This window comes from Engraulis encrasicolus, chromosome 12 (genome assembly GCF_034702125.1).
Source record: "Engraulis encrasicolus isolate BLACKSEA-1 chromosome 12, IST_EnEncr_1.0, whole genome shotgun sequence".
NCBI lineage: Eukaryota > Metazoa > Chordata > Actinopteri > Clupeiformes > Engraulidae > Engraulis > Engraulis encrasicolus.
In genome coordinates this window covers 24782276-24805406 of record NC_085868.1, presented here as the reverse complement: position 1 = coordinate 24805406, position 23131 = coordinate 24782276, and the positions used below count along the sequence as shown (strand labels likewise).

Here is a 23131-nt window from a genome sequence, read left to right as displayed (position 1 = left end):
TGAGTGTGTGTGTGTGCATGTATGCGTGCGTGCGTGCATGTGTCACAAATGTGTTGCAATGTAGTCTTTCATGCACGGATGGCAGAAGCAAATGATCTTAAGCCTTATATCGTAAGGTCGCCAAATTCCGCCCACTTCACTGATCACTTCACTGAAAATATGATAATATCACTATTTCAAATACTATTTAATTGTGCTATTGTACATTTTTGGGTAGCGGCAACTGTGTAGATGAGGGAATGAGCAATATTAGCTAACATTGGTTGCCCTTTCTATCATAATTTGGCGATAACGTCCAGGGCGAGTTTGAAGCCAGAATGTCGTCGTGACATTAAAGCTCCATCTCTTTCATGCTGCCGTTACGATTACAATGCTGTTTGACTCGGTTTTAAATGTCATCACCGTTTCAGTTTGTAAGCATACAAACTCCGTATCATGTCGATATCCGTTCCTGACTTAAACAGTGGATAAATAATTAACTATCATCACTTATAAATAGGCGGGCGGAATTGGGCGATGGGCGGAATTAGGCGAGTTGACTATAGAATATTAGGGACAATTGATGCATACAGGAACATTTAGCTTAAAGATTGTTTTAAACTGAACTGGCAAAAAAGAGAGAGAGAGAGAGGCCGGGTGGGGGGCAGGGTGGTGATAAGTGATTCAATTCTGCCAGAAACAGATATTTTAGTCTCTCTTAATTTATACACAGTGAAAACATCTCACATTAAGGTGGACGCACTGTTATTGTGAAATGCAACATAAACAATTTTACTGCCCAATGGGAAAACATGAAGGAGGAATTTATAGGCCTATTGATAACTTCTATAGAAGTTTATTTGGCCCACTGACTCTGTGATGGTGAACTTCAAAGAGTCCAGGCAGTGATTGTTTTGCCCCATGCAGACTGAAGAGGGAGGATGAGGAGGCCAGATGCCAACATCGCATTGTTACATTGTCCATTGATCCTTTGACGTGAATAACGGCTGTTGTAACTTTTTTTTGTTTCGACAAACAACATATCATTTTCTTTGATCCATTTCTTTGTGTGTATGTGAGTGAAAGAGAGAGAGAGAGAGAGAGAGAGAGAGAGAGAGAGAGAGAGAGAGAGAGAGAGAGAGAGAGAGATACAGACAGAGAGAGAGAGAGAGAGAGAGAGAGAGAGAGAGAGAGAGAGAGAGAGAGAGAGAGTCCAGGGTGGAGAGCTACACTTGAAGTTTCTGATATATATCCTCCATACGTATACAATGCTGTGTGATCCCGGCATTGTGTGTGTGTGTGTGCGTGTGCGTGTGCGTGTGCGTGTGCGTGTGTGTGTGTGTGTGTGTGTGTGTGTGTGTGTGTGTGTGTGTGTGTGTGCGTGTGTGTGCGTGTGCGTGTGCGTGTGCGTGTGCGTGTGCGTGCGTACGTGCCCACATGTGTTGGTGTGTGTGGGCGTGCCCGCGCGCGCCTGTGTGTGTGTGTGTGTGTGTGTGTATGCGTGTGTGTTTGTGTCTGGGCTCTCCTCCATTGCTTGCTCTCCTCCTTAGCTTGCATATGGCATCACTCACTCCCTTCCTTCACCACCCCCCGCCCATCTCTCTATCTCCCTCTGTTTTGCTCTCGTATTTCCTGCACATGTCTGTGCATCTTTCTTCTGTGTTCCTTGTGTGTGTATGTGGTTGTGAGTCTGTGTGTGTGTGCGTGCGTGTGTGTGTGTGTGTGTGTGTGTGTGTGTGTGTGTGTGTGTGTGTGTGTGTGTGTGTGTGTGTGTGTGTGTGTGTGTGTGTGTGTGTGTGTGTGTGTGTGTGTGATTCATCTCAGTGTTTCTGTCCCTCAAGTTTCCACTCCACAGTTTCCTTCTCATTCTTTCTCTTCTTCTTATTCTCTCACTTCCTCTCTTTCTTCTTCCCTCATTTTTTTTCTCTCTCTCTCTCTGATTCTGTCCTTCTCCCTATCGGTCTAGTTTAGTATCTATGTCTCTCTGTCTATTTATCACCCTCACTATTTCTGCAGCTCTACTTCTCTGTATCTCCTCGCCACTCTTTGCCTCTTCATGCTCTTGACACACACATGCACGCACGCAAGCACACACGCACGCACGCACACACCCACACACACACACCACCACGCACGCACACACCCACACACCACCACCACCACACACTCACCCTATCTACCCCACTTGGCAGTGGCAGAACAATGGCACACAGGGCCCCAGGGCAAAACACTGATAGGGCCCCCCAATACGGCCTGCCAAGGTCATAATAGGGCCCCCACCACCAATGCAGGAGAGCCCTGGGCCCAGAGGCAAATGCCCTGCTCGTCCCCCCTATAGCTTCGCTCCCGCTACTTGGTATCTTGGATCTTTGATGCGGCTGAACACACAGGGTTGTAATGGGGCAGTGCAAATTCTCTTCTCATGCACTTCTCCCTTTCTCTCCACTTCTCTCTCTCCACTTCTGCTCCTCTTCTCTCTTCCTCCTCCTCTCCTTCTCGTGTCTCTTCCTCTACTCCTCTCTTCTTTCCTCCTCCACTCCTCTCCCCTCCCCTCTACTTCACTCTCATCGTTCACTTCACTCCTCCACTATACTCTCTTCCGTAACTTCTCTTTTCCTCCTCTTCTGTCTTCCTCCACTCCTCTCTCCGTCCTCTTCTCTCTTCCTCCTCTTCTCTCTTCCTCCACTTTTCTTCCGTCTCTTGTCTTGTCCTTAACTTTTCTCTTTCTCCACTACTATTTTCCCCCACTCTTCTCTTCATCTTTCATCTCTCTCTTCTTACACTTTGCAATCTCTGCCTTCTGACGCTTTCAGAAGAAAGGCAAATAAAAATGCAACAGCCATGTGACGACAGATCTTTATTCCTTTTTTACCCCGATCACTAGTCGAAATCCATGTACTGTAGTTTCACACATGGCTGAGCGGCCCCCTTTAAAGAGCCATCAGGCACAGATTCATCCCCAAGATACCGAGCTCCCTCCTCTGCCCTCTCCCTCCCCACTTCAGCCCCCCCACCACCACAACCACCACCACCACCACCAGCAGCACCACAACCACCACAACCACCACCACCACCACCACCACCACCACAACCACCACGACTGACCAGCCGGCAGGGCCGCTGACACCTTTTCCTGGACCCAGGACAAAGTCCTCTGAAAGGGCCCCCCACCCAATACATGTAATGTAATGAGGACCCAATTATGGGCCCCTCATCTCCTCTGGCCTGGGACAACTGACTCCTTTGTCCCCCCCCTTGTCAGCCTCCTCAGGGGGAGGGGGAAGTGGGTAGCTTCTGAAGGCCGAGAAAGAGGAGGGGGGTGTTGGTGAGGGAGAGCAGCAGAGTAGTGGAGTGGAGAGGGAGGTTGGGATAGTTGGGAGTTGGAGGTTGGGAGGACGTACAGTAATGGGAGAAGCTATTGTTCTTTAATAACGGTCTTGTCACATATTTCCTGGCCCAGGTCGTTATCCTGAGTCTATATCTCCCAGTTTGGTCATTATCCTGGCCTCATATCATGGCCACACCATCTTAGTGGAAAGTGGGGTGAGTTGGCATGGCATGGATGGACGGCATTTTTTTTCTTCCCCGCCCTCACACTGACGTATTGAAGTGGCCGCACGCACTTTGGATCACGTTATTGGCCCAGAGACATTGTTCGAAATATCTCCACACCGTCATGGATCAGCTCAGCCGTCACTGGGTGTTTTGTTTTTTCCTTGCATGCAAGAAAGTGAAGTGAAGGAGCCAAGGGAAGGGAAGGCAAGGGAAGGGAAGTCAGTGAGTGAGTAGCCTGTGTGCTAGCGTGTAGACAGAAGGTGTTTATCCATTCCATCATGGTTCGCTGCCACTGGGGGCGATTTGGAGAAGGGTGGGTGGGGGGCGATGGGTTGCGCCATTCGCCTAGTGATTACGGGGAGCCTCGTGAGAGCAGTCGCACTCGACTGAGAGGCCCGCACAACATAAGTGTGTGCCGCACTAATGCTCACTTTACTCTCAGAGAGGCCACGAGGGGTATTGGTAATGTGTTTCTTTTTTCTCTTTTTTTTCGGTAAGCGTTGTTGGCTGTAGCAGCAGCAGCAGTAGTGTTGCCTCTTTTTTATACGATTGCCATTTAGTGTGCCTTGTAAGGACATACCGACAAGAGGCTTCCTTCATGGCAGGTGTTTCATAGGTTCACACTGATGGCACCCCAACAACCCCCCCCCACCCCCACCTCCCTTACCCACCCATTCCCAAGACCATCCAGCCACCACCTGTTTCAGAACAGCCATCATTTGGTGTGAGATGCCTACCTCGCCCACTCTATAGCAGAGCAATTCGCTTAAGCGTAGCATTCAGACGCTTCCAGAGACACCTCATTAGTAATGTTCACTCTTGTGTACCCTTAAACAAAGACAAAAAAATACAGCTATAAACATATTTTTCATCATCATATCAAAGCATAATTCTTCTATTTTATGAGCTCCGCTAAGTCAGTCATGGAATAAAAAAAACAGAACTTTTCAAAGACTGCTCGGAGATATATTCTGCACAACAAATGGCATTACATTATCAAAGCATAAATCTTTTCAATTGATTTTCCGCACAACAATCAGTCTGAGTACAAACCGCAAGCCAACTCTATACTTGGACATATATAATTTACAACCATCTGTGATTAGTGTCTGGTGGTCCAACACACAAGCTGCCTTATTGTTCAATATCGGTTACTGCAAAAGCGCACCAATCATTTATTTAGCCTCTACTAAAACTGCAGACACCGCACTGGCATCATGCTTAATAATAATCGTCATGCCGGTGATCAGCATCGACTTTAATATAGCGAATCATCCTCTGAATACAAGCTAATCTCGTGTAAACAGATCAGATCGGGGGACCACTCCCAGTGCAATCTCTACCATTTATTAGTGTTACGAACCTGCTGTTACAGCAGTGGTTTCCAAAATGGGAGTCGGGACCCCCCGGGGGGGTCACGTACGGAAGGGACTTTTTCATTAAAGCAGAAATCCCCAGGTTTACATAATTTAGATGGTAACAGTATACACTTGTACCATAGTTAATATATGTATTTGTTCTCCTATGAGTTTCTTGCATTGTTAACGTACAAACTACCAATTGGGAAATCTAGCAATACTAATGGATGAACAAAAATGCCTAAATAATATGAGAGGTTGGGGGTCGCAAAAAATATTTAGGTCCAAAAAGGGGTCCCCACAGAAAAAGTTTGGGAACCACTGTGTGACAGTGTATTATCGCAGCACGGTGCCAAAGGAAGCCGTGTGTTCACTTCAAACACGTCACCAGAATTGTGAACCCTTTTGCGTCAGTCAGTAGCCTTGAATGAAATGGCTGGTCTTGTCTCCCTAGGTCCCCGTGAATCACTGCTTTGTAATTGATCTAATTCGCGGGAGGGAGCCACCACTGTGCTCTTCACTGAGGCCCGTGGTCATGATTAATTGTTATGAGCCGCTCTGCAGCGTTCTCCAGGGGAGCGCCGCATGCGTGCTCCTGGACAGGGCCCCTGACAGCGTTGTTGGCCATGCCCAGAACAACGGAAACATCGGAAAGGCCACCCTCACCCAATACATACAATGTAGTGAGGATCCAATTCTGGGCCGGGCCCTTTTTACCTGTGCCCGGGACAACCAACCCCTTTGCCCACCCCCCGCAGCTCCATCTCTGTTGACTTCCCTGCTACCGGAAGTTTGGTCCCAACACCCCCAATCTCCACTCTCCTCCATCATCGCCCCACATAACACAGTAGTCGTGAGAATTGCCAAAGTCCTTGTTACAGTGCAATCCGCAAATGTAAAGAAAGGAGAATATTATTTTTCAATTTATTCCGCCAGCGCTGTACAAGTCTGAGCAGAGGAGGTCCATTTACTTTAAGAAGTATTGTTTTTTATTATCTCTCGCCTCTCTTCACCCCCACCCCCTCAACCTCACCCCCATCCTTACACAAACACACATATGCACGCATGCACACACAAACACACATACACACACACACTCACACACACTGTGGACACACGCCACCAACACACACTAATGTACACTCACCGGCCACTACATTAGGAACACCTGTTACAACTGCACATTGAGGCAAATTTCTGATCAACCAATCACATACTGTAGTGGCAACTCAATGCTTTTGCATGTAGACATGGTTGAGATGATCTAATGCAGTTCAAACCGAGCATCATAATGGGGTAAAAAGGTTATTTAAATGACTTTGAACATGGCATGGCTGTCAAGCCAAAAAGGCTTGGTTTGAGTATTTCAGAAAATACTGATCTACTGAGATTTTCACACACAACCATCTCTAGGGTTTAAAAAGAATAGTACGAAAAAGAAAAAAAATGCAGTGAGCAGCGATTCTGTGGGCGAAAATGTCTTGTTGATGGCAGTGGTCAGAGGAAAATGGCCAGACTGGTTTGAGCTGATAAAAAGGCAACATTTAAGTCAATTGACTCATTACAACCGAGGTATCCATAAGAGAATCCCTGATTACACAGCACATCAAATCTTGAGGTAAACGGGCTATAGCAGCAGAAAACCACATTTGGTTAGGTGGTAGTGTCTCATTTCTAGTCGTAAGTAAACTAAGCCCACTGGTTTTCTTGGTTCAGTAATATTGATTTGCAGTTCTTCCTGCAGATCGGCCAAGTAAAGTTTAACAATGAATGAACCACATTGCATCACAGGGCAGTTGTTGACTACATGATAATTTAATTCGTTTGACTGTTTTCCTGCTTCTTAAGTTAGTGCAGTTTTGCAGTTTCTCAAGCCAAGTTAATTTTCCAAATTCATCTGCGGACATTTTGCCAGTGGTAAGTCAATGAATTATCATTTTTGGAGGTCTTCATTCAAGTAAACGGACGATTGTTTGCTGCATTCCAGTAGATTGCTGCATATTCTGCTATGCAACATTGTCAAAATAACATAGCCAAATGGCCATTTCCTTAGCGTTTAAGATCCACTGTCAACATAACTGCTAATGGTTGTCCTAAAATTGGATGATGGGCTTAAGGATAGTCCAGTCCCAAGTTAAACTACAATGAATACACGCTGCAAATACTCAAAACTGCCGTTTAAAATGTGTAAATGCGACATAGCGTTGTTCTGGGTGACGTAACAGTAACATAGCACGCGTATCTCGAGCCTTAGCGACCAGTTGACGAGCTATAGTGACCAGCTTAGCAACGCTGTTGGAATGGTGTTGAACAGCTGATTCAAACGCGATTGTTGCGTCGCCCGGAACTTTTTCCCTGCCTGGAACAAATTCCCTGTGACAGTGCCACTCCTGTCAGCTAAGAACAGGAAAATGAGTCAACAATTTGGACAGGCTCACCATAAACGAGACTAGAAGATTTGAAAAATGTTGCCTGGTCTGATGAGTCTTGATATCTACTGCAACACTCAGGTGGAATGGACAGAATTTGTCGTCGACAACATGAAAACGTGTCAACCTTGCCTTACATCAACGTTTCAGGCTGGGGATATAATGGCATAAGGATATTTTCTTAGCACAATTTGGGCCAATTAGTACCAATTTATCTTTGTTGCAATGCCACAGCCTACTCAAGTATTGTTGCAGGCAGTTCTGAAGGCAAAGGGGGGTTCAACCCAGCATTAGAGAGGTGTTCCTAATGAAGTGGCCGGTGAGTGTATATACACAATGTACACACACACAGACACTCATACACACACACGCACGCACGCACGCACGCACGCACGCACACACACACACACACACACACACACACACACACACACACACACACACACACACACACAAACACACCATCCCTGTACAACTCTAGTTTCCATGGTAGCCGTTATAAAAAAAATACTTTTTTTAGCCTCATTATTTACTTATTTCCCTTCCTGTGCGAACAAACGTTATACTGGTATGTTGTTTCTCTTCTCTCCTAATCTCTGTCATTTTTTCCCGGTGCCCTCTCTCAATGGATCATTAACACTGCTGTCTCCTTGCACATTCGATACCCAAGAGAGTGTGTGTTTAGGAAAATATAAATTAAAAAATCTAGAGCCATTCACTGGCTGAAGAGAGCCCAATTGCTAGTTAGCTGAAGAGCACTTGCCCAACACGTTTGCCTCCTTTCGCTGTATTGATCTGTGACATGTTCAACAATGTATCCTGGCAAAACCACACCCCCACAGAGCACCCTGAACCCCCCCCCAACACACACACACACATATTCCATTCCATTCGTGTCAAGTTGTCAAGTGTCCCCTTCTCGGCAAGCATCCAGAAGGATTCCCCAACACTCGTGGGTAATCATGTCACAATGAATGTGCAATGATGAGCTCTAATCACAAAGCAGCAGCATGGGGAATGGGGCAAGATGGCTGGCCATATGTTCTACTCTTACTCTCCTCCTCTGTCTTCCAGAACAATGAAGAAACGAATGAATAAACGAATGAACGAATGAATGAATGATTGAATGAATGAATGACTGAATGAATGAATGAATGAATGAATGAATGAATGAATGAATGAATGAATGAATGAATGAATGAATGAATGAATGAATGAATGAATGAATGAATGAATGAATGAATGAATGAATCCTCAGCTTGACAAGTGAACTTTGCTTTCAGTACAGCACAGTACCTGAGACACAGCTCTTAGACATACTGAGTAGATATAATCTACAGACATTCCATCAATGATCATTAAAGTCACCGTTTGTGTGAATTTCTGTGACTCTCACCGACATACCACTTTGACAATCTACACCATCTTAAAAAATATTTGTTTTTCTTCCCTCTTGAGACAGTCACCATTCACCGATTAATAACTCATTCATTGTCTGACTCAGGATTACTGGAAAATCCTAATTTTCTACACCGTACACAACGGTTGAACATAGAGAGAAATAGGGTACAGACAGCTAAACATATCCATAACCCTTGCTCTCCTGTCCCCTCTTCCAGAACCACCTGCGAGTACCTGCAGACATACAGACATTCAATCAATGATTGTGAATTAACGATTGAAATCACACCTGTTATATATACAGGCAGCCAAACATTACGTTACATTTAGCTGACGCTTTCATTCAAATCGACTTACCGGTATTGGTCACAGTTCCTGGAGCAGTATGGGGTTAGGTGCCTTGCTCAAAGGATACTGAGTCATGGAGTGTGGTATGGAGTAGAGGGATGGGATTCGAACCTGCAACACTCTGATCAAAAGCCCATCTCCATTAACCAGTAAGCCACGTGACGCCACGGGTGCCACAGACATAACGATAACCCTTTGCACTCCTCTATACTCTCTTGTCTTCCAGAACCATCCGTGAGCATCTAGGGGAGCGGGAGGTGTCTATCTCCTTGATGATCGACCCTCTGAAGGAGAGCGACCTGGGAAACTACACCTGCTATGTGGAGAACAACAACGGCAGAAGGCAGGCCACCATACAGCTCGCCAAGAGGGGTAAGCTAACGCCTGTTAACCCATTGATGCCTGATGTTGCGTTGTGCAACATTGGCCCTGGTGCCTGGAGCTGCATTATGCAACATTCAGGCTCATGAGATTTGAGGCAACTTTGTAAAAAAAGCTCTGTTTGTTTGAGATGAATGAACACATTCTAATGACAGATGAAGGTCTTAGCGTTTAAATGCAACTGCTCAGTATCTCAGAAGCTGAGATATTTAGGTTTTAATAGGCTGAGGACAGCTTTTCTTAAAAAGGGCTCAGGCATTCAGCACCCTTTTTTGCAGGTGCCTTACCGCAGAGATACACCAGCGGCGACGCGACTCAAGCGACAGAGTGTAGCAGCAAGCGATACGAGAGACTGAGGAGACTAGAGTATGTCCGTACAGGCAGAAGGCAAAGCATTCAAGCATTCCCATTGGCTGTGGTCACTGACCTCTATACAGTCATTGGCTGTCGCGGCTTGTCGCCGAACCGCGTCATAAAAAGTTGAAAAGATTTCAACTTCAAATTGTCGCGCTCGTCGCGCAAATCGCTCTAGTCTCCAGAATCGCTTTTGTCTCTCGACTCAATACAAAGTCAATTACTTCCGTCGCTCGACTCGCTCAGATCGCCGCTGGTGTATCTCTGCGGTTAGGCATCAATGGGCTAACTAGAAGCACTTAGTCCGTTCACAGAAAGTTAGGAATATTTGAGTTTCATTATTCACGTTTCATAGATTTCACCGAAAGCCAAATACTCAAATACTTTTCGTAAACCCTGTATTTAGTAGCCAAGTGAACTAGACAGACCATAGCGGCAGAAAATATTTTTTATATCTGATAGTTTTTGCCTAGGTGCACTCTCACTCTAGGCTCTGTACTAGTGTTCCCTGTTACATCAACTGGGAAACTGCCTGATTAACGTAATAAAGCATCTTTCAAGCGCCAATAGTCCGGAACCGGGGCCAGAGACGGCACTAGGCATAGACAGACAAGGCAGTCACCTGGGGCACCAAATGTCTTGGGGGCGGTAATGACGCCTGAAATTCCCACAGATATAGAACATCAAGCAAAATAAAATATTCATCTTAACATTAACAAGGATTATTTGTAGGCACTCAGTATATACTGCATGTTGATTGTGCTCGCTTAGCTATACAATGCTATCTTTACAGATTCCAAAAAAGGAAACACCAAAAACGGAACGGGAGTGCTTGCCTAGAGCACCAAATTGACTAGAATCGGGCCTTGACTACAGTCTTTAGAGATCGTGACCTGGAGGAATGAGAGTCTTATTGTGGCTTATTGATGCTGTGATCTATTGTTGCAACACCTTTATACTGTATGTGCTCACAATGAATGATTAATTGAGTGAATACGAATAAAATATTAGATATTTTAAGCTACCATACATACTGCTCCAAAGGAGATGTGCACCAATAACAAGGGATTAGTTATTGCAGCACCTTAGAACACCTGACTCTTCACGTTGAGCCTATTTGACCTTAAGGGAGATAAACCACCTTCATTACCTAAATGAAGATGAACCGCCCTAATCACAAAATTAAGGCCACTCTTGGGGACATGTTCTGAATACGCTAGGTATTTCGTTTTATACAGAGTTAAATGAACGTTTTGTACCTCTTGCTCAATTTAGCCTTTTTTCCCATAATAATAATGTCTTTTGGGCAAAACTTTCTGAGCCATGAATCATAAGAGTTCGTGCATACCTTCTCACATGCTTTGCTATATGGAAAACCATGAAAAATATTTTCTGTTTATTGGTGTGCACTTGTTGTACACCGTCACTCCTATGTTTCACATAGACCATAACTAGATATTGACAATTGGAAATCATGGGTCACCATTCAGCCAAACAGTTTGTTGCCGCAAAGGAAGTAAATCTATCTGTTTCATTAATGCTGTTAGTTTCTCAGGATTTGGGAATACCACAGTTCAAATACAGTCATAAAGTTCCAACCCAAGTGTTGTCAAATACAGAAACAGACCGTGATCAATATGGCCATACTTGTTAGCTCACCTTTAGTGCCCTTGTGCCACAACACTTGTCTGAGAGAATGTTGGAGTTTGTGGACCCTAGATATGAACCAAGTATTTTTGGCTAAACCAAAATATTCTAGAGTGCTACGGGGTTCTCTTTGGGCTGAACTGCATTGCAGCCAGCCTTTCTCAACAGCCGGCAAAAGCTGCTGTTGGCTAATGCTTCTCTGGCTGCAGCTGCCCAGGGAAGCCGACAAGGGGGGACAAAGGGGTCATCTGTCCCGGGCCCAGGGAGAGAGGGGGCCTAGAATTGGATCCTCATTACATTGTATTGATTTGGTTTGGGGCCCTTTCAGATGTTTTTTGTCCCGGGCCCAGCCAAAGCTGTCAGTGGTCCTGCAGCTGCCTATCCCACCATCCAGTGGTGCCGTGCGAGGCTCTCAAGCAAAGCCTTTCACCTCCTCAAGTGCACCTCAGAAAGAAACAACAACCCCAATGGCAGTTTTGTGTTTTAGCCTTGAGGGACAGACATTGGTTGGAGGTGAAGTGTAGAAGGAAAAAAAAAAGGTTTTGCATTTTCATCCTGACTATCAAAGATCAGACAGGCTGTGATCATATCGAAGGCTTTTTAACTTTCTATTTTTTTTTCCAGCACAAAGTGTTGGCTGTCTCTCTTTTATTTTTCTTCAACTGCATGTTTTGTTCCATTTCTTTAAAAGTGGGTCTGAAAAGAGAAGAGTGCCATGCTTTCATCTCAATTTCACTAAAACAAAAAGGGAAAAAACAAAAAGAAGACGAAAAAGGCTAAAATCTTTGAACTGATTTCTTTTCATAGACTTTTCTTCATATATATTTATATATTTTTTTCCAAAGCAGTCTGTTAAAGCCAGCCACCCAGTTTGCACTGCAGTCTCCCCATGCTGTGATGTGCTGTGCCTGAGTGACGGTAGATTAGCATATGGCCTTTAGTCGCGGCCCCTTTAGCCCTTTCCCTTCCCACTAATGTACCGATCCCTGTGTGTGCGTGTGTGTGTGTGCGGGTGTGTGTGTGTGTGTGTGTGTGTGTGTGTGTGTGTGTGTGTGTGTGTGTGTGTGTGTGTGTCTGTCTGTCTGTCTGTCTGTCTGTCTGTCTGTCTGTCTGTCTGTCTGTCTGTGTGTGTGTGTGTGTGTGTGTGTGTGTGTGTGTGTGTGTGTGTGTGTGTGTTGGTGTGTGTCTGTGTGTCTGTGTGTCTGTGTGTCTGTGTGTGTGTCTGTGTAGCCCTCTCCGTCCCTCTAATGCACCGATCCCTGTGTGTGTCCACAGCACTAAAAGGAGTGAGGTGGGTGGGTGGTGTGTGGAGGCAGGCGTGGGGCTGCTGGATTAGTGTGTGTGTGTGTGTGTGTGTGTGTGTGTGTGTGTGTGTGTGTGTGTGTGTGTGTGTGTGTGTGTGTGTGTGTGTGTGTGTGTCTGTGTGTCTGTGTGTCTGTGTGTCTGTGTGTCTGTGTGTGTGTCTGTGGCAGCAGGGGTGGGGGTCGTTGTGGGTGCTCCATGGGAACCAGCAGTGACGGAACAAATGTTTCAAAAATTGCCCATAAAATAAGAGTAGAAGCGCTTGACATATTATGGAGCGTGGGACTGAGTGAAAGGCCATCGCCGCTGCGCTGACCTGCAATGCCTCCAGCATCCTGTGAAGACGTGTAGGGGTTAATGGATTGGCACCTTGACCCATAGATTATGTTTTACATGGCAAGGTCTGAGCCAGTCTAGTCTGACTGCGCCTTTATATATATATATATATATTGCCGGCGCTACAAGATGGGAAGGGCGAAGTATCGCGAAAGGTTTTGAACGTAAATGTTACAGTGACATATAACATCTTCATTGTCCTCCCTCCTATTCCCCTTACAAGTGCTTAACCATGGGGGGGGTGTGGGGGGTTGGGGAGGGGGGGGGATCTTTACACAGATGGGTTGATGGTGGTGCCGAGGCAATGAATTCTCCCGCATCCGTTGTCAGCGCGTTTAAATATTAATGCATCCTCATGCAGCCTCAGAGCGATGCGCTGGTGACAGCCTCTTGTTCAGGAGTGAGCTGTTCCCTGTTCATTTTTTTTCCCCTCCTCACATTTGAAATTACTCTCCTAGCTAGAAATATCTGCTATAAAATCTATTTCCTCTGCCCCACCCCACCCCCACCACCACCATCCCTAGCCCCTTTTCCTGTCCTCATCCCTCCTCTCCTTTGCACACCGTTGTGAAGTTGAGCAATGTTTTTGCGTTTTTTGACCATAAATCATAACATAGACTGTCCGCAAAAAGAAAGCAAGACCTGTGCACTGTCCAAGCCAGATAAAGAAAAAATAAAAGCAAGCATGAGAGAGATGCAAGAGAGAACGCAGGGGGAAAAAATGTGGAGGGAGAACAAGTTGAAAACCAGCCTGGGCATTTTTTGGCATAGACTAGCCCTTCACACACACTCTGTGTTTTTCTATGATATGATATTATTATTGGCTTGGTCTAATGTGTATACTACAGATGGACCAATGGACCAATAGGCCCCATCTTCATAGAGGACTGATATCAAAACAAACAAACAAACAAACAAACAAACAATAAACAACAGCCCTTTATGCCAGATGACCACTCCAGCACAAGAGAAAAAGAAAAAAAAAGTGGCTTGTTGGGATGGGGGACTAGTCATGTGTTTCTACAGTATTCCGTATCCAAGCCATCAGTCTTCTTCTCGTTTCATTTCGCTTCGCTGGGATCGGTGAGCGAGCGTGTCTGTTTGGAGTGGCAGTCATCTTCACTCAGAGCCGTCGTCTTTCTTCAGAGTCGGAATCAGACGGGCGAGCCAGACGAGTGTCAGCCAACTCATCCTCTCCATTTTCTCTTTCATCTACCTCTTCAGTGTAATAGCACTCCGCCTCTTTTTCCTTTTTCATTTCTTTTCTTTTCTCCCATGCCATGTTTTTTTTAAGCATTTAGGCTTATGGTCTTTTTTTATTTATTTTTTTTAGATGGGAAGGCTTGTTTTCTCCTAGAGAGCCTTGTCCTTGAACTATCCAGAAGATTATACGTATCGTGCATAAGAAGAACAATGCACATTTTCTCCGTTCTCAATTCCTCTTCTACCTCTGTGCATAAATATTGGTCCACAGAAGGAGTAAACTCACTATTATTCAACGGGCAGTGCACACATTTTGACTATATTTAAAGAAGAGATTCTCTCTCACACTCTATCTTTCTCTTTCTCTTTCTCTTTTTCTCTCTCTCTTTCTCTTTCTCTTTCTCTTTTTCTCTCTCTCTCTCTCTCTCTCTCTCTCTCTCTCTCTCTCTCTCTCTCTCTCTCTCTCTCTGTGTCTCTATCTCTCATTTTGCCTTTCCCAATGTGAAGGCTGTCCTCAGTGACTTGAAAGCTGTCAGTTGTGCATATTTTTCTACATGACTGGCTTTAAAGTCCCCCTCTTTAAAGAAGAAACCAATGCTTTGATGCCTCTCCGGATTCGCTTTACTTTACTATATTAAAAGGATTTATTCGGAGTTGGAATAAATTCCAGGAGAGTGTGGCGCTCCCTTTGGATTGTGGCCTCTTAGATGCAAGCGCCGCTTTCTCTCTCTCTCTCTCTCTCTCTCTCTCTCTCTCTCTCTCTCTCTCTCTCTCTCCGTCTCTCTCTCTCTCTCCGTCCCTGTCCGCAGGCTTGTGGACTGAAAGCCCCCCTTAATACTTCATCATTGTGATGTTTATTTCATGCTCTTCGTGTTGCAATATTGATAATTCGAGCGCGGTACGAGACGGGATGCGTAGCCTACTGTAGCATTTATACTTGCTTAGCATAAATCAATGGTGGTTTTTCTCCTTTGGCCCGGCTGAGGGTGGGGATCTCATGTATGCTGTTTCACCATGTTACATTGGCCACATCCTCACATAGACACCGGCTGTAGTGCACACATACAGTAATAAAAGAAAACAAGGAGGATTTTAAGATAGTGCACATCCCAGGAAAAGTACACACAAACACATACAAACACACAGACGCGCGCGCACACACACGCATGCGCGCATAGTAGGAATGCAAATTATCGATAAGTTCATTATCATTGGTTGATAGCCTTATCGATCGACTTACGGTTAATTGATAAGCGGCGTTTCCCCCGAAATATCAATGTTTCTTAAAAAAAACAACTTAATGTAAACATTTTAATTAGAAATTGAGATAAAATATCACATTTGAATTAATTCTATTTCAATTCTTTAATCCAAAGGTGATTTAAATATTTCCCCTCTTCACACACACTCTTCACATGCAGGGCCGCGTTAACCCTCGCCGAGGCCCGGTGCAGACGCAATCCGGGGCCCCTACACCACATTATAATGAGCCATATTCAAAACGCATGAAACAACGCAGGCTACACGTTCTACTCCAACACAAAAAAAGGGTGCGCGGAACCCCCTGCTGAGTTCACCAGTCGCAACGCAAGCCATTGAAAGTATAGCCAGCTGACAGAGAGGAGATTCTGTGCACTATCGTTTGGCAGAGTAAACGTCGGCTCAGCTAGAACTACCAAACAGAAGCACAACCAAAAGTCTCTTAATTTTGCTACGTTGCTGCCGGCCAATTTGTCGAATCGAAACCGTCGTGGGAAACACGTGTTAATTAATGTAACCTCCAATGGCTTTCGAAAGACTGGCTGTCTCAAAGGAAAGATCAGCTGTCGCTTGTCGCGAGGAAGGGGAATCCCCTTAGCAGCGAACCACAGCGAAGCTGTCACGAAATCCCCTCAAAATGTACCATATAGGCTACCAATTAAAAAGTCAGAGGTTTTCATCTAGGTGGCGCATTACACTGCAATAGTAGCCTATGCAATCATTACAGTAGGCTAGACTACGGTGCAAACTCGTAATGTTTAGATGTGGCTGTGGATGTATCACACAAGTTTTTTTCTCCCAGATAAGAGCCACTTGCTAACTGAACAATCCGCGAGTGGTACCCAGGCATGTTTTAACTGAACACAAACCCGAACGCAAAGATATAGGCCCGACAGAGCATCGACATTATTACAGTGCTTTAGGGAAATGGCCATAACAGCTGCTTTAGGAAAATGCGACTATATCATTTTAGTGTTTGCTAGATTGCTTGCCCTGTTGTTGTCAGACTGTCGAAACTTTGAGTGCTGGTTGGTGCACTTGCTACGTAGCATTATTGTGAACACTTTTTAAAAAACACCTCAGAAGTGGTCCTCGCCGCGCCATGCAAGACCTTTGTTTCGCGAATGCAGTTGGGTGCGTGATTTATTTCCCCATGTTTTAACTAGGCCTATAGAATAAGATAAAGTTAGGTTAGTGTGCTGTGCTCTGTTTGCTTAGCTTAGGCCTACATGATTGCACAAGTCCATGATCGCTATGCAACAATTGCAAAAAGCGATTATAACACTGACATTACAAAAATAGATAACGTTGCCAACCTTCTCTTCAATGCGTTAATCCATGCCGGGCAGTTTATCCGTACAATCTGAAGCAAGTGCTGACGCCGACTTCCTCACATCTTTTTTTAGACAGTAGGCCATCATCAAACTCAAAAAATATTGGCCACCGTTTTCCCCTTTTGGCACACAACCAGAAGCATCTGACTGAAATGATAAGTTCCGAAGACCTCCGATTCCTGCGTGCATGCAGAGGCGATTCTAGGCTCAGTAGGGGGGCCAAGCGAAAATTACAAAGAAAGAACGTAATTAAATCGCCACTACTGTTCCCCAGCTACAGTCTTGGGGGGACCAAGCTGCCTGTCTAGCCTGGTGACAAGATATGCATATGCGCCTCTGCTTGCCTACGGATGGCGAAATGCGTCAAAAGTACAATTGATCGTCTAAAAATATCGTTTCATATTTTCTCACGACGTCCGGGGCCCCCTCTAGTGGCGGGGCCCGGTGCTACAGCACCGGTTGCACCATAGGATAACGCGGCCCTGTTCACATGCCCATTTCACCTGGGTCTCTTGTCAGTGGAATTGTCGATCAATTGTGATTATTTTTTTTAAATTGATTAACGCATTGATCGATTAACCCTATCCAGACTGGGGGGGGGCTAAAAGTGCCCGCACCAACTTTGATGTCGTATAATTCCTTAACGACTTAAGCTATGACTACGAAACTTTGTGACTTTTCCTAACATTTAGTTGACTACAGTTAGGTACCGAAAGATTAGGTTTATCATTTTTTCTGTTGCCATGGCAACGGTTTTCTGACAGGTATGTCTGACCAAAAATCACTTAACCATATCTATGACGCCATATATTTTCATATTTTTTTTGTTATTTCCATTAGCATCAGACAACTTTGTGAGCATTTAAGTGGTTTGAAGCATAAAATCATTAAAATTTAAGTGCATTACCTAAATTTGTTGGAAAATCCATTATGGCGAGATTTTGGACATAATAACATAATGATGTCATAATGACGTCATAATAATAGATAATTACACAAAAATTATGTCATTCATAGATGTCCATATGTAGATAATCTCCCCCAAGTTTCGTAGTCATACTGTATTCCGTTCATGAGTTATGAGGGGGGGGTCAAAAGAGCCCCCCCCCAGGCCCAGGAATGCCAAAAAAGCCCAGTCTGAATAGGGTTAAGGTGGATTATCCCTGGTGCATCCCTAGCGCATACACATGCATGCATGCACATGCACGCAATGCTTTTATACTTTTACTTTCACCAGTAACAACAAAACTACTCAGGCAAAAGGTTTGGGCCCCACATGGTGCGAGGGCCCCACCTTGTTGGTGTGCTCTGATAGCAGTGGCCTCACGAAGGTAGATTGTTGTATTACACACACACACACACACACACACACACACACACACACACACACACACACACACACACACACACACACACACACACACACACACACACACACACACACACACACAATCAACATATGCCAGCAGGGGGCAAAGACACATTCATAACACCCACACACTACACTAGCTGCAGCACTTAATGGGAGGACACATTGTTGTACTTTCATGCTGATGAGAATGCACACATGCGCGTAAGTAAGTAATGTTTATTTGTATAGCGCATTTCACAGACAAAACAGTCACAAAGTGCTTTACAGTCAATGTGCACACACACACGTGCGCACACACGAGCGTGCGCGCGTGCGCACACGTACACACACACACACACACACACACACACACACACACACACACACACACACACACACACACACACACACACACACACACACACACACACACATGCTGTACATCCACGGTACAGCACAGTCTAATTCTAGTTCTCAGCTTTGCGAGGGAGGGAGGGATGAAGGGAGAGAGCGAGGAAGTGAGGAGTAGTGCTGGTGGTGAGCCACTGAGCAGGGAGTGGGGACGGGGGGGGGTGAGGGGGGGTAACTTTCATCAACTTCCTTCAAAATCCTTCAGATTTCTGTCTTCCACTATCTCTCTCTCTCTCTCTCTCTCTCTCTCTCTCTCTCTCTCTCTGCCTCTCTCCTCTCTCTCCTCTCTCTCTCTCTCCTCTCTCTCTCTCTCTCTCTCTCTCTCTCTCTCTCTCTCTCTCTCTCTCTCTCTCTGCCTCTCTCTCTGCCTCTCTCTCTCCATTCCCTGCTGTTTTCTTCTCATCCTCAATGGCTTCCTCCTCTTCCTCCTCCATTCCTTGGCCCCTCTGAACTGTTCCCTGATCAAATTGATCTCCGAGGGGGAAAAAAAACGGGAGCACCATATTTGGCCTCAAACGAGGGCACTGTGGAAAGAAAGCCAACTGTAGGAGAGGAGTACAGAAAAGAGCGGAAGTTCAACATCTAATTGGAGGTTAGCCTTTGATGAGGAATTGGTTGCTCAGGTTTCGCTGTGGAAATTGATCCCTGAAATTGATTCTGACCCATAGCATGCCTTACGAGCAGGTAAACCAGGTAGTAGCCCCTTGCTTATTGTTCATTAACCTCTTAATTCTTAAATATTCTCCACTCCCTCTCTCTAACTTAAAGGGACACTGTGCAGGAAATGGTCAAAAAGGGTACTGCAACTATGCTGCTCATTGAAACTAGGCTCCCTGTTGTCAAATTTGATCTTTACATGAAAGTTTACTGAGTAATAAACAAATATTTTCTAGTATGGTCCAAGTAGAGTCATTTTTGCAGCTAAAAATTGCTATTTTTGGAAATTCAAAATGGCGGACCATGGAGAAGATCCCCCTTTTCATGTATGAAAAGTGCAATTTTCCCAGTCATAATGAATACTTACAATTTGATGGTGGTGGTAAGTATTCATGAAAAAGGTAACATTAGTGAATGGGCAGCATGAAGTCTGGAAATAAACAACTAAAAATCTCACACAGTGTCCCTTTAACAACCTGCTTCAATGAAATTAGTGATTGGATGACCCAAAACTTTCTTCAACTTAATCATAACAAAAAAGGAGCCATCATCATCGCCACCCCATCATTACTTAAAAAGATAAATCATTCTCAGTTCTCTATCCCTCACTATTTTACCTCCACTTCCTCTGAGCTAAAAAATCTGGGCGTTATCATCGACTCTTCTCTCTCGTTTGAGTCCCATATTAAACACCTCACCAAAACTGCATTTTTCCACCTCAAAACCATCTGCAGACCGCCCTCCTCTTACCCCTACCTCTGCTGAGACCCGCATTCACGCTTTTGTAACCTCTAGATTAGATTATTGCAATGCCCTTCTCACTGGTCTCCCTCCTAAATTGATTAACCGTCTACAATACATTCAAAATTCAGCTTTTTCTTATTTTACAACGTTTATTTTTATTTGTATTTCTATTTCATTTTGCATTTTAATTATTCTCCTATTGTTAATTCATTGAAGCTTTGTTATACTTTCTCTACTGTTATCTTTTTGTTTTGATTATAAGGGTCCTTGGGTATCTTGAAAGACGCTTTATTATTAAGATAATGGTACACATTTGCTGTCACCAGAATGCACAGAAGCAACACCACAGAAGCTGCTGGTGTGCGAGTTCCACTCTTTGCTTCTGTGGATTATCGCTTTGGAACCAACGCACCCACAAGGACTGGAGTTACTGGGCGACAGCACTCTGTCTTTTGGCTGTTACCAGAATGGCAATGGAATCACCTTAATAATACTTTGCTAGTCATGTCTTTTTAACTACCCAGGCTCTGCCCTAGCGGTGACGCAACGCCTTCCGCTCAGCTTCACACACTAAGGCCAAAAGCTCGTTCAGGTAGAGTCAGGATCCCGCTACAGCGGGAACTCCACCCACTTTGTCCGGAACTAATCAACTTTGAACATTTCCAACCATCCTGGGTAGAGGCATGTTCAAGGCAGTGACGTTTAAGCAGACATTCTATTGGGGACTAAGAAATGTTTGGTTTCAACTTTGGCTCAGCCTGTTCTGCCCTCGACCAGTAGCAAACCAAGGAAGGTGGATCAACCATGCCGTTTTAAGAATGTTAGTTGTTACGATCTTGGTCAGAACAAGTCTTGTAGAGATTTGCAGTCATGGTAATCAGGCAACTTTTAAACAGCATTCAACATCACTAGTGGAATGGTGTGCACAATGAGACCAAAAACTCTGTAATGGTAACACTACAGTTGGCATATTAACAGAGAGACAGTGTAACGTCTTCGCATTGAACGCTGACCATTTTAATGTGCGGATGGTCTGAAAATAGCTCAGCAGCTGTTAAAAACTCCCCACAAACGCACTCTTGTCCCCTTGATGTGTTAAGTTCCACTCTGCATCTCTCCGTGCCAGAGAATGCTTGTTGGGTTCACATAAGGATGCAAACTTTGCTGTATCACCAAAGGAATTTTGTCCACTGTGGCATTTTGTGTGCGTGTGCGTGTGCGTGTGCGTGTGCGTGTGTGTGTGCGTGTGCGTGTGTGTGTGCGTGTGCGTGTGCGTGTGCGCGTGTGCATGTGTGTGTGTGTGGCCTACTTAATTTCTCTACAAGAGCATGTAAAGGAACAGCTTGAGTGTTACGAGAGGGGCCCACACAAAGGGCTTTTTGTTGAGCCTCGAGAGGAATTTTGGCCTGTGAAGTCTAGATATCAAGACATAAAGTGAATTTTGTGACACACAAGAAAAAATGAATTCTGTATAATAAAGGCCAGCCCCAAACATTTTCCTCATGAATTCCGCCACAGTTTTGATGAGTTCAGAAAATGCCCTTGAGTCACTCACTGGATTTCAGTGTAGGAATGCTGGGTGTTGTCCTTACATTACATGTGGGGCAGCCGTGGCCTAGTGGTTAGAGAGGTGGTGTTTCAATCTAGGGGTTTCCGGTTCAAATCCCCCCTGTCCTCTCCCTACATCTCCATCCATGGCTGAAGTGCCCTAGAGCAAGGCACCTAACCCCACATTGCTCCAGGGACTGTAACCAAAATCCTGAAAATAATAGTTGTAAATAAAAGTCGCTTTGAATAAATGAAAGTGTCAGCTAAGTGCAATGTAATGTAATAACGTAATGTAATGTCTTAACACATTAGACTCTGTGTTATATTTTTTTTGTTACCATAATGGCAATGACAAAGTCGTAGTGCATTACTAAAGTCCCTGTGTTATGTCATAGTATTGTAGTACTATGGTAGTTCACTTTTCAATGACTATTACAGTGTGCCACTGGAGGTATGGCGAGCATTAAGGGGCTACCTTAGCTGTGGGGAGGGTTTCTGACTGCTTTGACAGGGCCTAGGATACAATCATCTGACAGGGTCCCCTTCTCAATATCTACAATGTAATGGGGTCCCATTTATGCCCCACCCCCCTTTCCCTGAGCTTTCCCAGGACACCCTTTTGCACCCCCGTCGGCAGGGAGATATGTATTCTCCTCGTCTAGCCAGGTACTATACTGTTACACAACCAGCAGCTCAATACCTACCAAATGTACTTACGAAGGGACTATTACAATAGATTGTTACTGTGTTACTGCACCTCTTGTAAGCTGTCCAACAAGTCCAGTTTATGTAATTGTAAATAAAGTACACATGCTATATGCACTGTACCTTTTTTTATTCAGTGTGCAAGCGTGCGCTTGTGCGTGCATAGTGTATGTGTGTTTGCGCACACTAAGCGTGAACCCCACCAGTGTTTATGTCTGTGTGTTGTTGTATTTTTTTTTCATGCGCGTGCTGGCTGAGGCAGGGGTAGCATCACTCACTGAAATGGGCTCGCCCTAGGGAACTGTGCACAGTCATTTTGCTCCTCGGTTGCATGCGGCCGGCCGCCTTCCCCGCCTGCGCCAATCGATGTCTGTGGCCATGAGAGCGATTTGGCCAATTGTAAATCTTCAGGGTCCTCCTGTGCAGCCAGTGTTTCTCCTGTGTGACTCTGTGTTCCCCATTATGTAACCAGTCACCGTCGCCTGACCGTGAGCTTTTCACTCCACGCCCCACCCCTTTGTGAGTTACTTGATAATTGTTTTCTTTATTGCCACCTTCCAGCGGGAGGGCTTTTGATATTGATAGTGATGGGGGATGGGGGGGGGGCTTCAAAGATCAGTTATTAATGATGCACCCCCACCCACCTCCTGATGGCCAATATACTGTATGACCGACACAGTGTAATATTTGATCGATTCGAAAGGGTTATCTAGCTCTCTGTTCCAGTTGCTGTCCACCTGCCTGTCTATACCGCCTGCCTGCCTGCCTGCCTGCCTATCTCCCATCCGTGTCCGTGTCCGAGTTTGTTTTTCGCTCTTCGTCTTCCCT

At 45.0% G+C, this 23131-nt stretch overlaps 1 protein-coding gene across 1 annotated transcript in view; it reads left to right on the top strand.

Annotated features, from left to right (window-relative positions):
* The window catches only part of il1rapl1b (interleukin 1 receptor accessory protein-like 1b), a 595103-nt gene that overhangs the window by 541193 nt on the left and 30779 nt on the right, over positions 1-23131 (top strand). Inside the window, exon 10 of the mRNA XM_063212610.1 lies at positions 9297-9442. Coding sequence (XP_063068680.1) covers positions 9297-9442 — 146 coding nt within the window. The remainder of the gene's footprint in view (positions 1-9296; positions 9443-23131) is intronic.